The sequence below is a fragment of the Bubalus bubalis genome, chromosome 22 (assembly GCF_019923935.1).
Source record: "Bubalus bubalis isolate 160015118507 breed Murrah chromosome 22, NDDB_SH_1, whole genome shotgun sequence".
Classification (NCBI taxonomy): Eukaryota; Metazoa; Chordata; class Mammalia; order Artiodactyla; family Bovidae; genus Bubalus; species Bubalus bubalis.
In genome coordinates, this window is record NC_059178.1 from 21,109,408 (window position 1) to 21,127,327 (window position 17,920).

General features: G+C 45.6%; 1 protein-coding gene across 7 annotated transcripts in view; it reads right to left on the reverse strand.

Moving 5' to 3' along the window:
- Nucleotides 1-17,920, reverse strand: part of PTPRM (protein tyrosine phosphatase receptor type M) — a 661,882-nt gene that overhangs the window by 34,887 nt on the left and 609,075 nt on the right. For all 7 annotated transcript variants that reach the window (XM_006044986.4, XM_044934694.2, XM_025273106.3 and 4 more), the window contains one exon: nt 9,256-9,353. In XM_006044986.4, the coding sequence (XP_006045048.1) occupies nt 9,256-9,353 (98 nt within the window). The remainder of the gene's footprint in view (nt 1-9,255; nt 9,354-17,920) is intronic.

Here is a 17,920-nt window from a genome sequence, read left to right on the forward strand (position 1 = left end):
ACTGAGCACGCTTGCATGCACGCAGGAATTAGGAAAGCGTCCTGTGACGTGGGGGTGGCGAGAGCTTCACACCCAGTAGAGCTGAGAGGAGCCACAGAGACAGTTTCCAAACACTCCTCTTCCAGAGTATCACAACTGTCAGACCCAGCTCTTCTTGCCTGGACTCTGCTTTGAGACCCTGGTTTCTCATGATCGTGACCTCATCAGTGGCCAGCTCGAAGGGAGAACCAGCAGGGGCCAGGGCCGGCCTACCCGACCCCCGCTTCCTTCTTGCCCTGGCTCGTGTCCTGAAAGGAGGGAACGAGAGGCTGGCCCAGGGACTGAGAGGGACTCACTCCAGAGACGAGTGGATGGTGGCTGGGAGAGGCTGTGGACAGGTCCCAACAGCAGAGCTCTTTGGAGGAGGAGCTCACGGTCAATTATGCTGTCTTCAGACTCCCCAGGCCCGGCTTCAGGGACAGATACTGAACAGTCAGCCCTGAAATGACTTTAGCTGCCTTGCCTCTTGGGGTGGGAGGGGTAGGAGGGGAAAGGGCAGGAAGAAAAGACACATCCGATGGCCACATCCTCCATCCATATCCCTAATCACAAGTGGCTCCGTTTCATGGATGCTCCTGTATCACCAGCTCTTCGGGCGGCAGGACGGAGGCTGGGGAAGACCGTAAAGGTCTGTTTCTGTGCTCTGTGCTGGGCCAAGGACTCATTTTGCTAAAAAGCCTGTGAGCATGGAGGATAAAGTCAGCCCTTCATTGTGGCCACCACTGCCCCATCAAACAGACACAACCATCGAGGAGGCGGCAGGCAGGAAAAAGACAAAGGCACTGGTACAAGTTTTGATCCACTAAGGGATTTTCCGCACACTCTTTCTAAAAAGACATCCAGAGTGACCACAGTTCTATTAACAGCTGTGTCAGGGGCCGGCTGAGCGTGGCTTTGCTGGGGACGCTGTTGACAAGAGTGGGGACGTTGCAGGGAAGCACAGTGACTGAAGAGCCCTGGTTAAGAGCCGCCTGCCAGCGAAGCTTCCAAGGGAACAGGTCTATAGTGTGCAGGATTTTTTGTCTTCAACAGAGATCTCACAGCAATTAGAACATTCACTCAGTTAAATATCCAGATTTCTCTGGCCCTTGTGTGATGAAGTCAGATGGAGGTGGACTTGTGTTTTTCTTGCTGACTTGTGTTGCAGCTGATGATGGGTACCCCTGAGCCTCAGGTTTCTCATGCACAAAATGGGACTGTAGCATTGTTTTTAGGGAGACTGGAGAGTAAGTGAGACCGTCTGCCTAAACAGTACCTGGCCTGCCCTAGGTTCCCAGCTCCTCCCTCCGACACCTGCCACATTCGGCCCTGCCCTCTCCTCTGGGAAGCACATCTGAAGCCTGCTCTAACCAGACCTGCTGGAGGTCTGGATGGTGTGAATTGGGAGAATCACTTCACGGCACCAGCAAGTCCCTCTTCAGGCTCCTGCCTCAACCTCCTCCTGAAGGGCTTCTGGTTTTCTATCTGGTCTTCCATTAGCATCTCTTAATGAGTGGATATACAATACTTAGAATACACACAACGTCACATCCCTATCCGTAACATTTCTTTTCATCTTCTGTAAAGAAACTCGTGGCCCGATGCCTCCTGTGGAATTCCAAGTGTCATCTTGCAGACTTCCCTGGTAAATGTCCTGTTCCTTTTCTCTCCTACCTAACTAGATGACAAACCATCAGCACTTTGAAGAAACACATATACCCAGGCTGCTTGTTCCTCACCTTGTTCAACAGATTGGCCTTGACTTTTAGCCATTCCTGAAATTTAAATCATCCTGCGGAAGGACGGACACTTGCTACCACCAAGGACAAAGATTAGCGTGTGTCCCTCTCTTGGTGCCTCCATTCTTCAGTTGTAAAATGGGATAATGCAGACTTTTCCTGTTTTCCTAGTTTTATCTTAAAGTTACAGAGGAAGGCAAGGCTTGAATCAGCTACATTAATATGATGGTTGATGGTGTATCAAAATGCAGAGGAATACTTACTGAATGAGTATAAGTTCATCAAAGGTTAAGGCTATCTTTACTCAGGTCACAAAATGTCAATCTTAAATACCCAATTCGTTAAAAAAAAAGATCGATGAAAGTTCGATCTTTTTGAATCATGAGAGTTCAAGACAGAAAAATTTCAGTAATGCCTACAAAAATAATCTCTCTTCCCTTTCACGTACGAACTGGATGTCTTGGAACAACTTAAGAGATTCTGTAAAAAAATTATTATTTTGTACTGCTACATATTACCTACGTTATTATTATTTTTTTTTTACTGTTAAACTATTTCCACATGTTATTAAGGGGAAAATCTTTCCTCTCTCTTACTTCTTCCATTGATCTTGGATCTGGTGGGTTTTTGTAGAAAAGCAAGTGTTCTTTGTATTAAGGCTCCAGGTACACTTGGAACCTTAATACATCTTCCTTGTAGGTGAAGAAGTGAAAGTGTTAGTCGCTCAGTCATGTCCGACACTTTGTGACTCCATGGACTATAGCCCGGCAGGGTCCTCTGTCTATGGGATTCTCCAGGCAAGAATACTGGAATGGGTAGCCATTCCCTTTTCCAGGGGATCTTCCCAACCCAGGGATCAAACCTGGGTCTCTTGCATTGGCAGGCAGATTCTTTACCATCTGAGCCACCAGGGAAGCCCATCTTGTATGTGAATTAGAGCTTATTCTGACATCCAGTGTTCATCTTAACTTTTTTCTTTGTTACTCTTTTAGTGACACACGTGAAAGGAATTTCAAGACAATCTCTTTGGGAAGATGATAATCTTTAAAGCATCCATCAGTTCCCTTGCATCCATTATATATTGATGGGGGTGAGGATCTCTGGTTTCTGCTTCTCTTGGCTCCAAGACCCTTTACCACCTGTTATCAGAACTATTCAGGGAACCTCAACAATCATCTTCCTACATGACTCCGAGATCTCATTTGGATTTTTAATAAACAGTTACATCCTAATGAAGTCTTCATCAAACTGACTAAATATGTTTAGAAATCATTAGCTTAAATTACCAGTGCAAAAAAGAACCTCCTTTGGGAGAGCCCCAGACTGGGTTCCCAGACTTTTGGCAGATGAATTAGTACAACAACACAGCGGAGTCGGTGGGAGTTCCTGGGAACCAGGCGTTGGATAAAGAGCTCGGGGTCCCTCCGGTGGGTTCATTAAAGAGGGAAAACAACCACAACACATCCGACGCAATTTACATGCCAGGTGTGCCGCTGTCGGCAGGTGCCAAGGAAACTGACAAGGGTCCCTTCCCACAACACATGGGCTGCGGGGGATGCGCAGGGGCGACCAGGAAGCCTTAGATAATGACGGGTCCTAGCAGGTGTATGGGGGGAGCCCTGCAGGAGGGAAGTGTGTTTCTGAGTCCTCTGCACAGGTGCTGGGACCAGAGGCCTCCCAGAGGCTCCAACAGGGGCAATTACAGCGGCCTAATGCAGGGCGCTCCGGGGCAGAGATCCGGGGAAAGCTGCCGGGCTCTGACTTAATGAATCAAGTCTGTGTAAACAAACAGCGTCGGCCTGGCTCATGCCTGATTCATGAAGCACCCGCTGTGTGCAGTCAACATGGTAAGCAGCTAGTTGCTGCCCTTAAAAACCATGTCATTTTCATTTCTTCAGTGGTTTGTCATCGTTGTTTCCAAGCGTGGAACGTGGGCATGTCGTCTCTTGACAAATGTGCAGGAGGAACAATGGGAAATGGCCTGGAATGAGCTGACCTTTTCCCGGAGGGCATGCGACCTCTTGTCAACACCCCCAGATCGCACCAGACGTTTCAAGGACAGACGCCATGAAGCACATGGCTAATTGAATTCAGGCCAGTCCACGGGGCTGACGGTGGCAGGGCAGGACTCTTCGAGCTTACCACGTCCCTGCAAACTGGGTGAGGATCTGGAAGGATTTTTTTTTTTTAATAAGCTTACCAGACCTAAAATTCCTGAGTTCTATGAGGCTGTGGGCTTCCATTTAAGGCTGAACTTGAACCGTGGCCCTTGCTCTCCCCTTCAGCTGCACACTATTAGCTGAAGTGTCCATGGCTATTTGTCAGAAAGAATTGTTTCCATCAAAAATATCAATAAGGGCCACCTTGTATGGGACGGGTCCTGATGGAAGGAACAGAAGCCACCTATTTATTCCAAGGCAGGCAACTCAGAGTGAAGCCTGCATCCCACTAAAAGCTGCCATGTCCAACAGACAGTGGGCTCTAGTGTCTGAGGCTTTTTCACTGGAATAATTTCATAGCATGGTCTTCCTTTGATCTGTTAGCCAAACACCATGCTGTCCCTATTTTTCCTTAAAGAAAGAGGGTTTATCATATGAGAACAGCTCATGTCTAGTCACTGGGTCCTGAGACAGCACATTTTGAAATTTCAATTAAGCAAAAAATACGCACATGCCTTTATTTAAAAAAAAATCCAGTAGTAGTTGTTATTTTTAATAATTACTTACTTTTCAAAATAATTTATCTTGGGATTATTTTAAGTGAAGTGAAGTGAAGTTGCTCAGTCATGTTCAACTCTTTTCGACCCCATGGACTGTAGCCTACCATGCTCCACCGTCCATGGGATTTTCCAGGCAAGAATACTGGAGTGGGTTGCCACATCCTTCTGCAGAGGATTTTAAGTGAGCTCTGATGCAAATATGTTGTTGTTCAGTCGCTAAGTCATGTCTGACTCTTTGTGACCCCAGGGACTGCAGCACACCAGGCTTCCCTGACCTTCACTAGCTCCTGGAGTTTGCTCAAACTCATGTCCATTGAGTCAATGATGCCCTCCTACCATTTCATCCTCTGTCGCCCCCTTCTCCTCCTGCCTTCAGTCTTTCCCAGCATCAGGGACTTTGCCAATGAGTTGGCTCTTCACGTCAGGTGGCGAAAGTATTGGAGCTTCAGTTTCTCTATCAGTCCTTCCAGGGATATTGAATATTCAGGGTTGATTTCCTTTAGGACTGATTGGTTTGATCTTGCTGTCCAAGGGACTCTCAAGAGTCTTCTTCAATACCACAGTACAAAAGCATCAATTCTTCAGCACTCAGCCTTCTTTATGGTCCAACTCTCACATCTACACATGACTACTGGAAAAACCATAGCTTTGAGTATACATAAAATCTGGTAAATAACTCAATGAATATTGTTATCGGGAAAGCAAAGCAGTGTGAAGCAGTCTCCATGTCTCTTCCTCCTCAACACACGAGGCAGTCAACACGTGTGTGTGAGATGAGTGAGGACTCAGAATCAATCATACATTTCAGGGGAAGAAACAGGTAAAACATTGAGCTTGGCTGTTTCGCAGTGAACTTGGTGGATACCAACTGCTCTAGGTGGGGCAAATTCTCCTTCGTTAGCTTTGTTGGGCATTTCCTGAGCTCTAGGAGGGAGAGACCACAAATTTATAATGCTGTCTCTGTCTCCTCCCTGAAAGGAGTTTGTTGCTTTTATGGCGGAGTTGAAAATTTGTTTCTTTCAGTAGTCATTACTGCTTTTATAGGAAACTACTGATTTGGGGGTGAAAAGGTAATTTATTTATTTTTAACTATTTATTTATTTGTTTGCTTATTTGGTTGTGCCCAGTCTTAGTTTCAGCATGTAGGATCTTTAGTTGTGGTACATAGGATCTAGTTTCCTGACCAGGGATGGAACTTGGGACCCTACATTGGGAGTACGGTCTTAGCCACTGGACCACCTGGGAAGTCCCAAGGAAGATAATTCATAAATGCCACTAGAGGTCTCAGTTGTGCTGGAGAAAAGGTAAGGGTTACCTTAATACTTATGTTTAGGAAGTCCTCAGAATGGGGCGGGAACTTCTCTAACCACCTGCCATGTAGAGACTCATTTAATCTTTACAAGATCCCTATAAAACAGTGGCATGATATCTACACTGCCCAGGTGGGGGCGGGTGGTGGGGAGCTCAGTGACCCCTTCTAGGCTGGTCACACAAGGAGCTCCCCACATCCCCCCAGGCCAGCTTCCCTGCTCTCAGCATCTCCCAGGAGACAGGGAATCAAAAGGCATAAATGGCTTTTACACGGTTGGCAGTAAACCTGTGCTTTTTCAGTTTTTATACTTTATCTAATAGTCCCGTGGCTTCTCCCCTCTTGTCTCATCATTTTACTAATATCCTTTACAGAAACTTTTACATTTTAATGGTCAATTTTCCCTGTCCTTTTCTTATGGTCTCTTTGAAACACTTCTAAAACAAAGGACATAAATGTGCCCTCCATATTTTCTTCTAAAAGTTTTAAAACATTTAAAACTTTTGGTTTTATTTGGTATTCAATTTGGGGCTTTTCTTTTAGTTTGGGGCTTTTCTTTTAGTCCACATGAATAACCAAAAGTGCCAGTTCAACTGATGGAAAAGCTCATGTTTTTCCCACTAATTACACATTTTCCTACAAATGCCTACATCAACATCTGGGCTCTCATTTTTTGATCTGTTGAAATATTTATTTCTTCCTGATTCACGGTGTCTATCATTTCTCCTTTTGCTATGTTCTTGTCTGGTTTTGATATCAAGGTTGTACTAGCCTCTTAAAATAAAATGGGAAAATAGTCTCTCTTTTTCTCTTCTCAGAATAATTTTTATAAGATTTGAGTTACCCATTCCTTGAGTATTTAGCAGAATATATCTATAATACAATTGGGAGTAATGCTTTCCATGGGTCACTTTTTAACTATAATTCACTTTTTAAATAATTTTTGTCTCTTCAGAATTTGTTTCTTTTTGAGTCAGTTTTGGAAAATCAAATTTGTTAAGAAAATTGTTGATTTTATCTAAATTTTCAAATTTATTGTTATTCATATTATCTGTTACGTTAAAAATGTATCATTCCCACTATTTGTTATTTCTGATTTCTTTTCTTCTGATTGCCAGATGGTTGTCAATTTCATCAGTCCTTCCACAAAACCTTTTTGATCATGGTGATCTTTATTATTGTTTCTTTGATTTTTATTTAATAACATTCTGCTCTGCTGTTACTGTTTTCTTTTTTTAGTTTACCCTGTTCCTCATTTATCTTCTTGAATTAGATGCTTAATTAGTCTTCTAATAACAACCCTGAAGAACATAGATATACTTTGGGTACCATTTGCTTGGCATCCTACACGTTTACTACATGATGCTTCATGATTCACAGTTCTAAGTATTTTCTGAGTGATATGAGGGTGTTGTGCTTTGACCCATGAATTAGTGGAAGCGTTTTCTCACCAGAGCCTAAGTGAGGACCCATCTGCCTCTGTCAGTTGCCTGTTCTGGTGCCTGGCTGGCTTCCCTCTCCTTTGCCCCTCCCCTATTTCCCCCTTGGCCCTTTATCTGAGCATCTACCCTTTGTGAGTTTAGGTTTCATGTGGCTGTCTCAGTTCAAATTCTTAGCACTGTACATGTCCAAGGCGTTACCTCCTGTTCTTGGTGGGCTTTAGAACTCAAGATCCAAGCTCATGAGACTAAAGCCCTACCCCACTTGTCAGGACCCATGGGCACCATCATGTCAGCCTCTAGTGGGAGCCTGTTGCCCCCTCCCCCCTTTCTCTGGTCTCTAGTCCTTGCTTCTTCTCTGTTCTCTAGTAGTTTACTTTCTTAAGAGCTAAGTTAAACATTTTTAACATTTATGTTTACATATACATTTATATTTTATATTAAATACATTAAAACCCATTTACATTTTATCTACAATTTCAGGATGTTTGTAAGAGGAGGATTTTCAGGTTCTTTGGCTTATCATCTTTGCTGGAATTTTAACTACCTCCCACTTTTTAAGTCTCTCTTCTTCCTGGTTTGTGCTTCCTGAGACCTTCTGAAAATCCATTTGTAAGAACAGCTTTATTGAAGTGTAACTGATGTACTGAGTTGGCCCAGAAGTTCGTTTGGGTTTCCGTAGGATGTTAAGGAAAAGCTCGAATGAACTTTTGGGCCAGCCCAATACAGATAGCTTCAGGCGCACAACTGGATGGCTTCTGACATAGTGAACGCCCTTGGTACAATCTCTACAACCCAGGTCAGGGGCAATATCCACCACCTCCTGCGGTTTCTTATATGCCTTTGGGCTTTGTGCATGTGTGTGCGTGTGTGTGTAAGTGTGTGTGTGTGTGTGTACTGAGAGCACTTGACATAAGGTCTACCCTCTTAACAAATTAAGTGGGTGATGCTGTATTGCTGACTATAAGCAAGCTTTGTACAGCAGATCTCTAGAACTTGTGCCTCTGGTGTAACTGAGACCTTATACCCACTGAACATCAACCCCAGCTTCCCCTCCCCAAATCCCTGGCGCCCACTCCTGCACTTTCTGCTTCTGTGACTTGACTCTTCTCCATCACTCACGCCTATGGGTGGAATAGTCCAGTGCCTGCCCTGTTTAAGTGGCTTACTTCACCTGACCTGACATCCTTCAGATGCAACCGAGTTGTCAGTGGCAGGATTTCTTTTTTAAGGCTGACAGAGAATCTTACGAAACAACCCCTCTATCACTTCTGCCCCTAATATTTCAATTGGAGGCTAATCTCTAGGCGCAGAATAAATCTCACAATGTCAACGTCTCTAAGAAGTGACGGGTCCTTCAGCAGAACCATGGAAATGGCCTCACTGTTCAACAGAGCAGCTGCATCCTGTGTGTCTCTTCTCTTTCAAATTCCCCTTTGGGAATAATCCTGTTGAATCCTATGACTGAGATCTTAACTACTGAAGAATTTCCTGGTTAAATAAAAATAGCTCATCCGCAGTTAATACAGATGAAACAACCCAAGGCCTTGGGGGCGGCGTGTGGTCCCCACTTCACAGGTCAGGAGAGGGAGGAAAGGGACGATCTAAGCGAGAGGAGATGCTGGAATTCTAAGCCTGGGATTGACTCTGGGCTTCCGGCTGTTCTCAGGGAGGATTCTCCCCCAGGTGGGGAATGCAGGCCTGCCTCCTGGGGCTCCCCTTGTGCTCTGACACCCAAGCACCAGCACGCGTGCTTCACTACGTTTTTGTGTTGTTGTGTGCTCAATATATCCGGGCAACAACTGCTTTTAAATCCTGAGTGCCTTTCCTGTCTGTTGCTATCGCAACACATGAAAGCAATTCAGGCTATGTTTACTGATAATGTATAAGCAAGGACAGCAAGCCAGAGGAGGAGCCTAGTGGTTAGCATTTTCGGAAGGACACAACACTGCATCCAGGGCTGGCTCCTGCCCTCCTTCACACAGGTGTCTAAGGAAGGAACAGATGACTGGGAAGCGGAGAGGCACTTACCCGCCCCACTTCCACCAGGTTGGTCACCATGACGATGCTCGCTGTGTTCTCGTGCCACACCATCCTCCAGAAGTCAGAGATCGTCTCCTGCATCGGCCCTGCAGCAAAACACAGTAGAGACGTGTGCTGTCTTTGGGAGCTTGCACCTGCGGCACTTCCGTGGCTCACAAAGAAATCTCCAGACAGCGGCAGGCAGTCCCCTCATCCCTCTAGGTGGACAGAGCTCTCCCTTCTAGTGTGATGTGGCGGTGGGGGGCACTCTTCCTATAATAGCACCCTTGGAAACACAGAATTTTTCACTCATGGTTTAATTTTCTCATGTCATCCAACGCATCTGTATTTTTTGCCCTTCTTAAATGACTGCTGTGAAAGAAAGTTGTTTCTTCATCATTTAGCTATTTATCTGTATAATACTCGAGTGTGATTTTTTAAAAAAAGGGGTACCATCACTCTTCCTGCTAACAACTGGCGATATCCAGGGAAGCAGTCTATAGAATGAAATGAGCCTCTATAGGAAAGATGGCCTTTTCTGGTTTCTAGTATTTTTCTTAATCTGTGCTATCTGTCAAATTAATCTTTTCTAGAATTTTCACCTAACACCTTCCAGCGAGTTTGGAGTTTCGAGCACTTGTACTTCCTGTCACTGACCATGACCTGCTTTCCCAGCTCCTGGGATCTGAGCATTAAGGAGCTCTTTATATGGACTGGAAAAAAAGAGGGAAAATCTGTGTTACAAAATGCCAGTGCTATAGACACTGTAAAGGCACAGAAAGCTGGAATTTAAACTTTCTTTAAATGCAGATTTTTAAAAAAAGACCCAAACTCTATGTTCAAACATGTTTGAGGGTTTCCATGTAATAGAATAAATCTTTTTTGGATAAATCTTCATGGTTCCTATTTATTTCAGTGTGTCAGTAATACATAATTAAAAATCTAAGGTTAATTAGTATATTAGCCTTTTCTACTAAAATTACAAAGGACTTATCTCTGACCACTCCCAATTTACATGCAATTTTTCTATAGTGTTTATCACTTTTTGAAGCCCACCATGGATGCTATTTTAATACAATGTTTATATTTTCACATTTGTCAACTTCTTTGCTCCCTTTCAAACAATTTTAGAACTTTTGTCTAGCTCATCTTTTAATTTTTCACAATCATGAAATATATTCTTCAGGAATTTCTTAAGGTTCTGCTGGTGGCAAGCTCTCAGAATTATTTGCTGAAAACATATTTAGACAGTTTTATTGGGTGCGTATTTCTAGAGTGACGTTTACTCTATGGCTTCCATTTTAACAGCCTAAGTCTTTATATGACCAGTAGACATGTGGGGATAGGAGAGGAAGATGCTTTCAAAGGTGGACGGGCTGGAGAGCTGTGCTATTGGATCTGGACGTTGTAGATTCCCAGGTTTGGAGTGTGAATATGTGAATATGTAAGTTTGGGATCTGCCTCTGGCTTTGAACCGAGTGTGTGATGTGGGGCAAGTTACTTGGTCATGAAAAAAGACAAACAACCCAATTTACCAATAAAAATGGGCAGTGCACTTGAACAGATTTCTCTAATGCCCATCATCATTAGTTATTAGGAAAATGCAAACCACAGCCACAGTAAGATACCATCTCATACCCCCTGGGATGGTTATAATTAGAGAAAAAAGCCAGAAAATAACACTGCGACCTTAGTATCTACATCTCTCTTTATCTACATACTGATTTCAGGAACACGGCTGAGGGTTATTTTGAGAATCTGTGGAATGAGCGCTGACTCAGGCATTTTATACAGTCATGTGTCAGAACAAAAACCAGGTGCAAAAAAACCCCCAAAACAACAACAACCCAAGGTGCATTTACATTAAAATAGAATGAGAAATGGAGAGGATAAATTGGAGGTATATTTAAAGCAATTTGGGCTGTAAGTTGATCAATTTTTAAGCCAGATGATGGCTACATGAAGATTCATTGTACAATTCTGTCGATTTTTGTTCATATTTGAAGTTTTCTATGTCAAGATTAAAAAAAAAAAATCTCACCAAGAGATGTATTATCACTGACTGTAGAATCTGGTCAGTAAAAACAGAGATATTTCTCCACAAATTATTTTGCAGAAATCAGTAGGTTAAGCCATAGGTTAGGAGGAAGAACTTCCAATCTTCGTTTGCCTTACAAAATGAACATTAAGGAAATTAAAGCTTCTAAAGCCCAAGGCCATAAAAGAGCTGAAGATGCAAAAAACCAACAGAAAAGCCAACAAAGAAACAAAAAAAAGGGTGCATTTAAAGTTATTTATTGATGGTCACTTGCTGGCTGAGCAAAGGGGGCATACCTGACCCCTTCAGTCACTGCCCATTCCTCTTGACCAAGTATCAGCTTCTTCTTTTTCTTCTTCCTCACTGTCAAGCTTCCTTCCCTTTTCTCTGAATACAAATGTCTACTGTTCCTCCTGCTGCTGTGTGATGACACTCTTCCCCTCCTCGTGAGAACCCCTGCACCTCCTGAGCCTCTGCGTCGAGTCCCTTTATGGGACCTTGAGCGCTGCCCCCACGAAGCTTTGCCTGCTGCTTGCCCAGTCCCTTGGCGTGTGCGTGCCATTCTCCTGATGGACGGGTTGAAGATTTCAGTGACTTCAGTCAAGGTTACCGGGGACACAAGTAAACATCGGATCTCATCAATCACTACGCTTCCAGCTCACGGGAAGAGAGGTGTCTCCATTGTGTACTTAATGGCTTGTTACTTATTCACAAGGAAAAAATAACCCGAGTCCATCTTTGTGCAGACACACACAGTCTCTCCACTGCGACCCGGAAACAAAGGGGTGACACTCTTTGCTTCCGCTGGACACACAGGCCTGTGCCACCTGCTCTGAAACTTCCAGAACCAGTTCTGATGACAATGGCTACCGTGGATGAATCTGGTGCCCCAGCATTGCAGATGCCATGTGCTTTCAGAAAGAAATCATCCTCTCCCCTCAGTGCCCAACAGAGACATTCAAGGCTGGGCAAGTTCCCAGGTGCAACTCACTGGCCTTTTCTCGACTCTAGAGCCCCTGTGATGACTTATCTCAAGTTCCCCTGGGAAGAGGGAACGAGGCTGTCGTGCTTATTGCTCTTTCCTTAGGGTCCATGGAGTACCCAGCACAGAGCATGGGCTCATAAATACATGAATGAATGAGTACTTCTGTATGCATTGCTATAAGCCATATTATTTACTATTAAAGTGTTAAGAGTGTGGACTCTTTGCCACCCCATGGACTGTAGCCTGCCAGGCTCCTCTGTCCATGGAATTCTCCAGGCAAGAATACTGGAGTGGGTAGCCATTCTCTTCTCCAGAGAATCTTCTGCACCCAGGGGTCAAACCTGGGTCTCTTGCATTGCAGGTGGATTCTTTACCATCTGAACCACCAGGGAAGCCCCATAAAAATATTAAGTACTATTAATACATAATACTTGTAGGAGTCTCATCCTGACATCTTTTGGAGATTATCTGTAGAAGCTTGAAAGAACATTGTCTCTAGTTCTTCCTGATTTATTATAAAGGGGGGCATCTTTTGCAAGGGCTTCTTCAGAGTGAGCGTGAGGGTCCCCCGGTCTCCAGAATGCAGTCGGGCAGTGCTGCAGAAGCTGGTTCCAACCGCTGAGCCGGTGGCTCCTTGGAGTCCCCCTGCTCCCAACACTTCCCCTCCAATCTCAACCCAATCCATCATTTGGAGCCTGAATGCAATTCTGGCTTCCACCAATGGTTCTCAACTCTGGCTGCATATTATAACCACTGTGCAGCTTTACAAAATTCTGATGACCTAACCCAAGAGTTTCTGGGTTTACTGGCCTGGGAGGGTTGGTCTTGTGGGGAAGGACCACAGAGAGTCAGCATCCAGGCATTTGGCTACGCCTCTGACCTAACGGTCAGGTAGTCTTGTTCAGAGGTAGAACACCCAAGATTTGTGGCTTTTGAATCTACTGAACAGTCTAACCCTCATATAAGTTCTTTGAATCAAGAAGTCCCAATTCTTTCTGATTTAGAAGGAACTTGACTCATAAGAGGGGGCTCCTCTGGTGGTTGAGACAGTAACGAATCCACCTGCAATGCAGGAGACCTGGGTTTGATCCCTGGGTCAGGAAGATTCCCTGGAGAAGGGAATGGCAACCCACTCCAGTATTCTTGCCTGGAGAATTCCATGGACAGGGTAGCCCGGAAGGCTATGATCCACGGGGTTGCGGAGAGTCGGACATGATCGAGTGACTAATGCTTTCACTTTCACTCATAAGATATCATCTGGGAACATGGCTGTACTATTTTACTGAGGGGCAAAGCAGTAGTCAAGGTGACAGGTTTTTTACGATATTTACTTAACTACTTTCGGGGTATCTTTAAAACAAAGGGCACGATCCATGGAGAGGTCACTGGCGACTGCTCTCGGGGTGGACAAACAGCTAAATTCCTATGACAAGGAATCCAAAACAGTGGCAAAGGATGCCGTAAACCCTGTCCCTCCGGCATCAACAGCTGGGATGACAACCCTGGAAGGTATCTGGTTTCTGCAGTTGCTGGCTGGGTAGGGGCCCATGATCAGTGTGGCTATGCTTTTACAGACGTTGGTACAATAGGCGGGAAGGTTATTCTCAGCAGCTGTCCTAGGGGGACCAAAGCGTTTGAAAGTAAGGTCTTGAAATTTCAATAGCATCAGGCCAGCACTACATCCTGTTTCCCTGATGACCATCGGCACACATAGACCTCTCTTGGCAGAGAAGGAGACATGCAGATGGGTGGTTCTTACACCATCCAGCCCCCAGGGGAGCAGCAAAAACAAGGGGCAGAAAGAATGAGAGCAGAATAAAAACAATGAAAAGTCATGAGTGAAAGACATCCAAGGATGGCTCTATTGTGTGAGACTATTTCTCCGGCTCATGGGCAGTGAGAGATATTAAAAATTACAATGTCAAGGTCTTGATAGATGCCTCTGCCCTCTCCCTTTCACATTCTCATTTCTATGCAGTATGTTTTCTGCGTTAATTAGAGCCACAGGAAGTCAAGGTCCTTGGACCTCACAGTGACGCACGAGAGTTTTTGGAAGGGAAGAAAGAGTTCAGATATGCCCCAGTATTCCACTGTAAACAGGATAAAACCTAACTTCTTTTGAGCTCTTCCTATTTCTCAGGTCTCCTTTGAGTGTCTTACAAGATATATTATGTCAGGCACTACTATTCCCCCACTTGGGTGGCTCAGCTAGTAAAGAACCTGCCTGCAATGCAGGAGACCAGGGTTCGATCGCTGGGTTGGGAAGATCCCCTGGAGAAGGGAATGGCTACCCATTCCAGTATTCTGGCCTGGAATATTCCATGGGCTATATAGTCCATGGGGTTGCAAAGAGTTGGACATGATTCAGCGACTTTCACTTCACATTCCCCCACTTTACTGGAAGGACACTGAGGCAGAGAGAAGTCAGCAGAGTTGTCCACGGGGCTGAGCCTGAGGTCTGGCCCCACCAGTCACAACGCCGCCAGGTAAGCATCCACGGGCGTGACAGGTGCACGTGTACAAGTCATCACGGTCCCGGCAAGAATAAAAAAGAAGGAACCCACCATCAACCACCTTTTAAATGCATTTTTTATGACATCAATGTTCTTTCAAGAGTCCCATGATCCCACTGCTACAGAATAAAGTCCAAGTTCATGAGCATGGCCCCTCCCAAGTTCAGGTTCATGAGCACTGCCCTCCTTGGCAGTCCCAACCTCCCCTGTACCCAAGCATTTCTAGAACCCAGCACGTCCTGGTTTACTCCCTCCATCCCCCACCATCCCAGCCCAAGTCACGTGCCCCGAATGACCAGCCCAGCCTCACACTCGGCCTTCCTCACTCTGTTCTCTCCATCTCAGCCACAGCTCACCTCTGCAAAGCGTCATTTTCCTGCTTAAAAACCTTGCAAGGGGTTTCCACTGAGTAAATCCCAGATTCTTGAATGAGGCAGACTGGCCCCCCAGTTCTGTGCCTGGACCGGGTCTCCACTCTTGGCTTTGGCTGTTGCAGGTGCCGTGTCCTTGGGACCCCCTGCAGGATCCCCCACCAGGACCCCTCTGAACTTGCTTCACTCATTCACCCCCTTCGCAGCTCCTGGGGGAGATCTGAGGGTGTGACCTGTATCCACAGGTGAGCCTGCTGCATGCCAGGATCCTGGGATGGTGAGGATGCCACAGTGAATGATGGAAACACAGCCCCTGCTTCACAGAAGCTTGAGGCTGTACCAGGTGCAGATAAGGCAAGAACACACCACGTGTGCACATAAAGCGTGGTGAGGTCAGCAACCCCGGACTCCTAACTTTCAATGGAGATGTGCACACCTCTGCAGACACACGGATATTTTCCAGGGGGGATGTGGATAGTTTCCAAAATAGTATTAATAATTTTTATACACTCAGTGGCTTTATGGACTCTGCCTATACTGATCTCTACAAGAAGGAGTCTAGGAACAGGGGTCTTTCTCGAACATGACAAAGCCCTCACTCATCTCCACTATTAGTACAGGGCACTGTCCACGTGAAGAGACCTGCAAGTGTGAGACTGAGGGATGGACAGAAACACGGACTGCAGAAACCCACAACGCTCCCGCCTTCCCTTATGAAACGAATCTCTGTGAAGGACAAAATCTGGTGTTAAAAATGGGATATTTTGGTTCATGCTGAGATGCTCTGAATTCACAACATCCAAAGTGGCAGAGCCTGGGAACATTTATTCTTTTAACTGCAGCTGGGCTGTTCTGTGGGACCCCTGAAGTTTTCCTGGATACAACCCATGGATGAAAGTTTCATGTGTTTTCTTTCAGATTTGGCATGCTTTAATCTGTAAGGTGATTAAAGTCTATCGTAATATCATAAAATATTTATTCTCATTTCTTCCATTCTCATTTTACCTTAGAAAATAATTTAATATTGTCTATCTCCTATTAACAAGTAAACTTATATAAACTTATGATGAAAATTTTAGATAGCAACTTAAAATGTTCAAAGTGGGTACATAATTTTTTCAAACTTCTTTTGGGGATTCACAAGCAAAACCATTTGAAGACTATTGTCAGCCTGCGATGTATTTATGCCTGCGTGCATGCATGCTAACTTGCTTTAGTCATGTCCAACTCTTTGTGACCCTATGGACTGTAGCCCGACAGCCTTCTCCATCCATGAGATTCTCTAGGCAACCCATTCCAGGGGATCTTCCCACCCAGAGATTGAGTCCGAATCTCTTATGTCTCCTGCATTGGTAGGTGGGTTTTTTTTACCACTGTTGCTGCTGCTGCTGCTAAGTCACTTCAGTCATGTCCGACTCTGTGCGACCCTATAGACGGCAGCCCACCAGGCTCCCCAGCCCCTGGGATTCTCCAGGCAAGAACACTGGAGTGGGTTGCCATTTCCTCCCCCAATGCATGAAAGTGAAAAGTGAAAGTGAAGTCGCTCAGTTGTGTCTGACTCGTAGCAACCCCATGGACTGCAGCCCATCAGGCTCCTCCGTCCATGGGATTTTCCAGGCAAGAGTGCTGGAGTGGGGGGCCATTGCCTTCTCCCACTAGCACCATCTTATCACTAGTGCCACCTGGAAGCCAGTATTTATGTCTACAATAGTCAAAGTCAGGAGGAAGTTGTATTTCTTCCTGCAATATTGTTTTTCCTGCAGTGCTGAACTGTTGAGTGGATGTTGACTTTGCCGGGGGGAATATGGGGGGCAGGCCTTTGGGTGGAGCGTCCAGTACGGGTGACTCGGTGCCACTTGATGGGGGAGGGGACACACATGCAGCCATCTTCAGAGAGAATGCAAAAATTTTACAAAAATTTTGGGTTCAGATTTCATTTTGGGTTCAGGCTTCAGATTTCAGAAAAACACAACTAGGAAATCTTTTAGATGGAAAGCCTGCCTTCCAGGAAGAACGCAGAAGAGGAAGTGTCTGGTTGTCTCAGGCTGACGTGTGATGAGGTGTCCACAGCCACAAGGAAGAAAGAGGGAGGAAGGGAAGAAGGAAGAGGGGGAAGGAAGAGGGCCCAGAGGAGGGGACCCAGTGGGCTGGAAAGCTGAGCCAAGTATCCAAAGGCCAATCCAGAGGAGCCTCTGAGCTCCCCGAAGGTGCAGATAGATGGATGAGTGTCCAGAAAGGATGGATCTAGCCTACTGAACAAAAGCTCCCAGGAAACGGAAAACACTGACTATGAACAGTAAACAACAGTAAAGAGACATCCGGGCAGAGAGTCCAACCCCAGGGCTCACAGCACGTGGCTCCCAGCGGTGATTCCGGGACAAGAAGGTCATGCAGGCTGGGCAGGCGGTAGGGTCCCCTCTGGCCTCCCCAGTGCCACTTGCCAGGCTCCAGGTGTGGAGCAGGGGCTCGGGCCTGATCTGGGTGGGCTCAGGAACTGGTGGGTCATGGATGAGCTGACCTTTGAGTCAGACTGTGGACGAGGGGGGCTGCCCTTAGAGGGCAGTTCTGGATAAAACCGAGCAGGAGTCTAGCACAAGACTTGTGGTATCAGCAAAGAGGCCAAGGGCTCTGGGCGCTGACCGGGCATGGCCTGTGTCAGGCTCTGGGGCTTCTGGCTCACTCCATGGGAGGAGAAGACCCTTGATGGTGGGATACCGAATGGAAAACAGGGGTCTAGGATTTATGCATTCATTTTCAAGCTCTTACT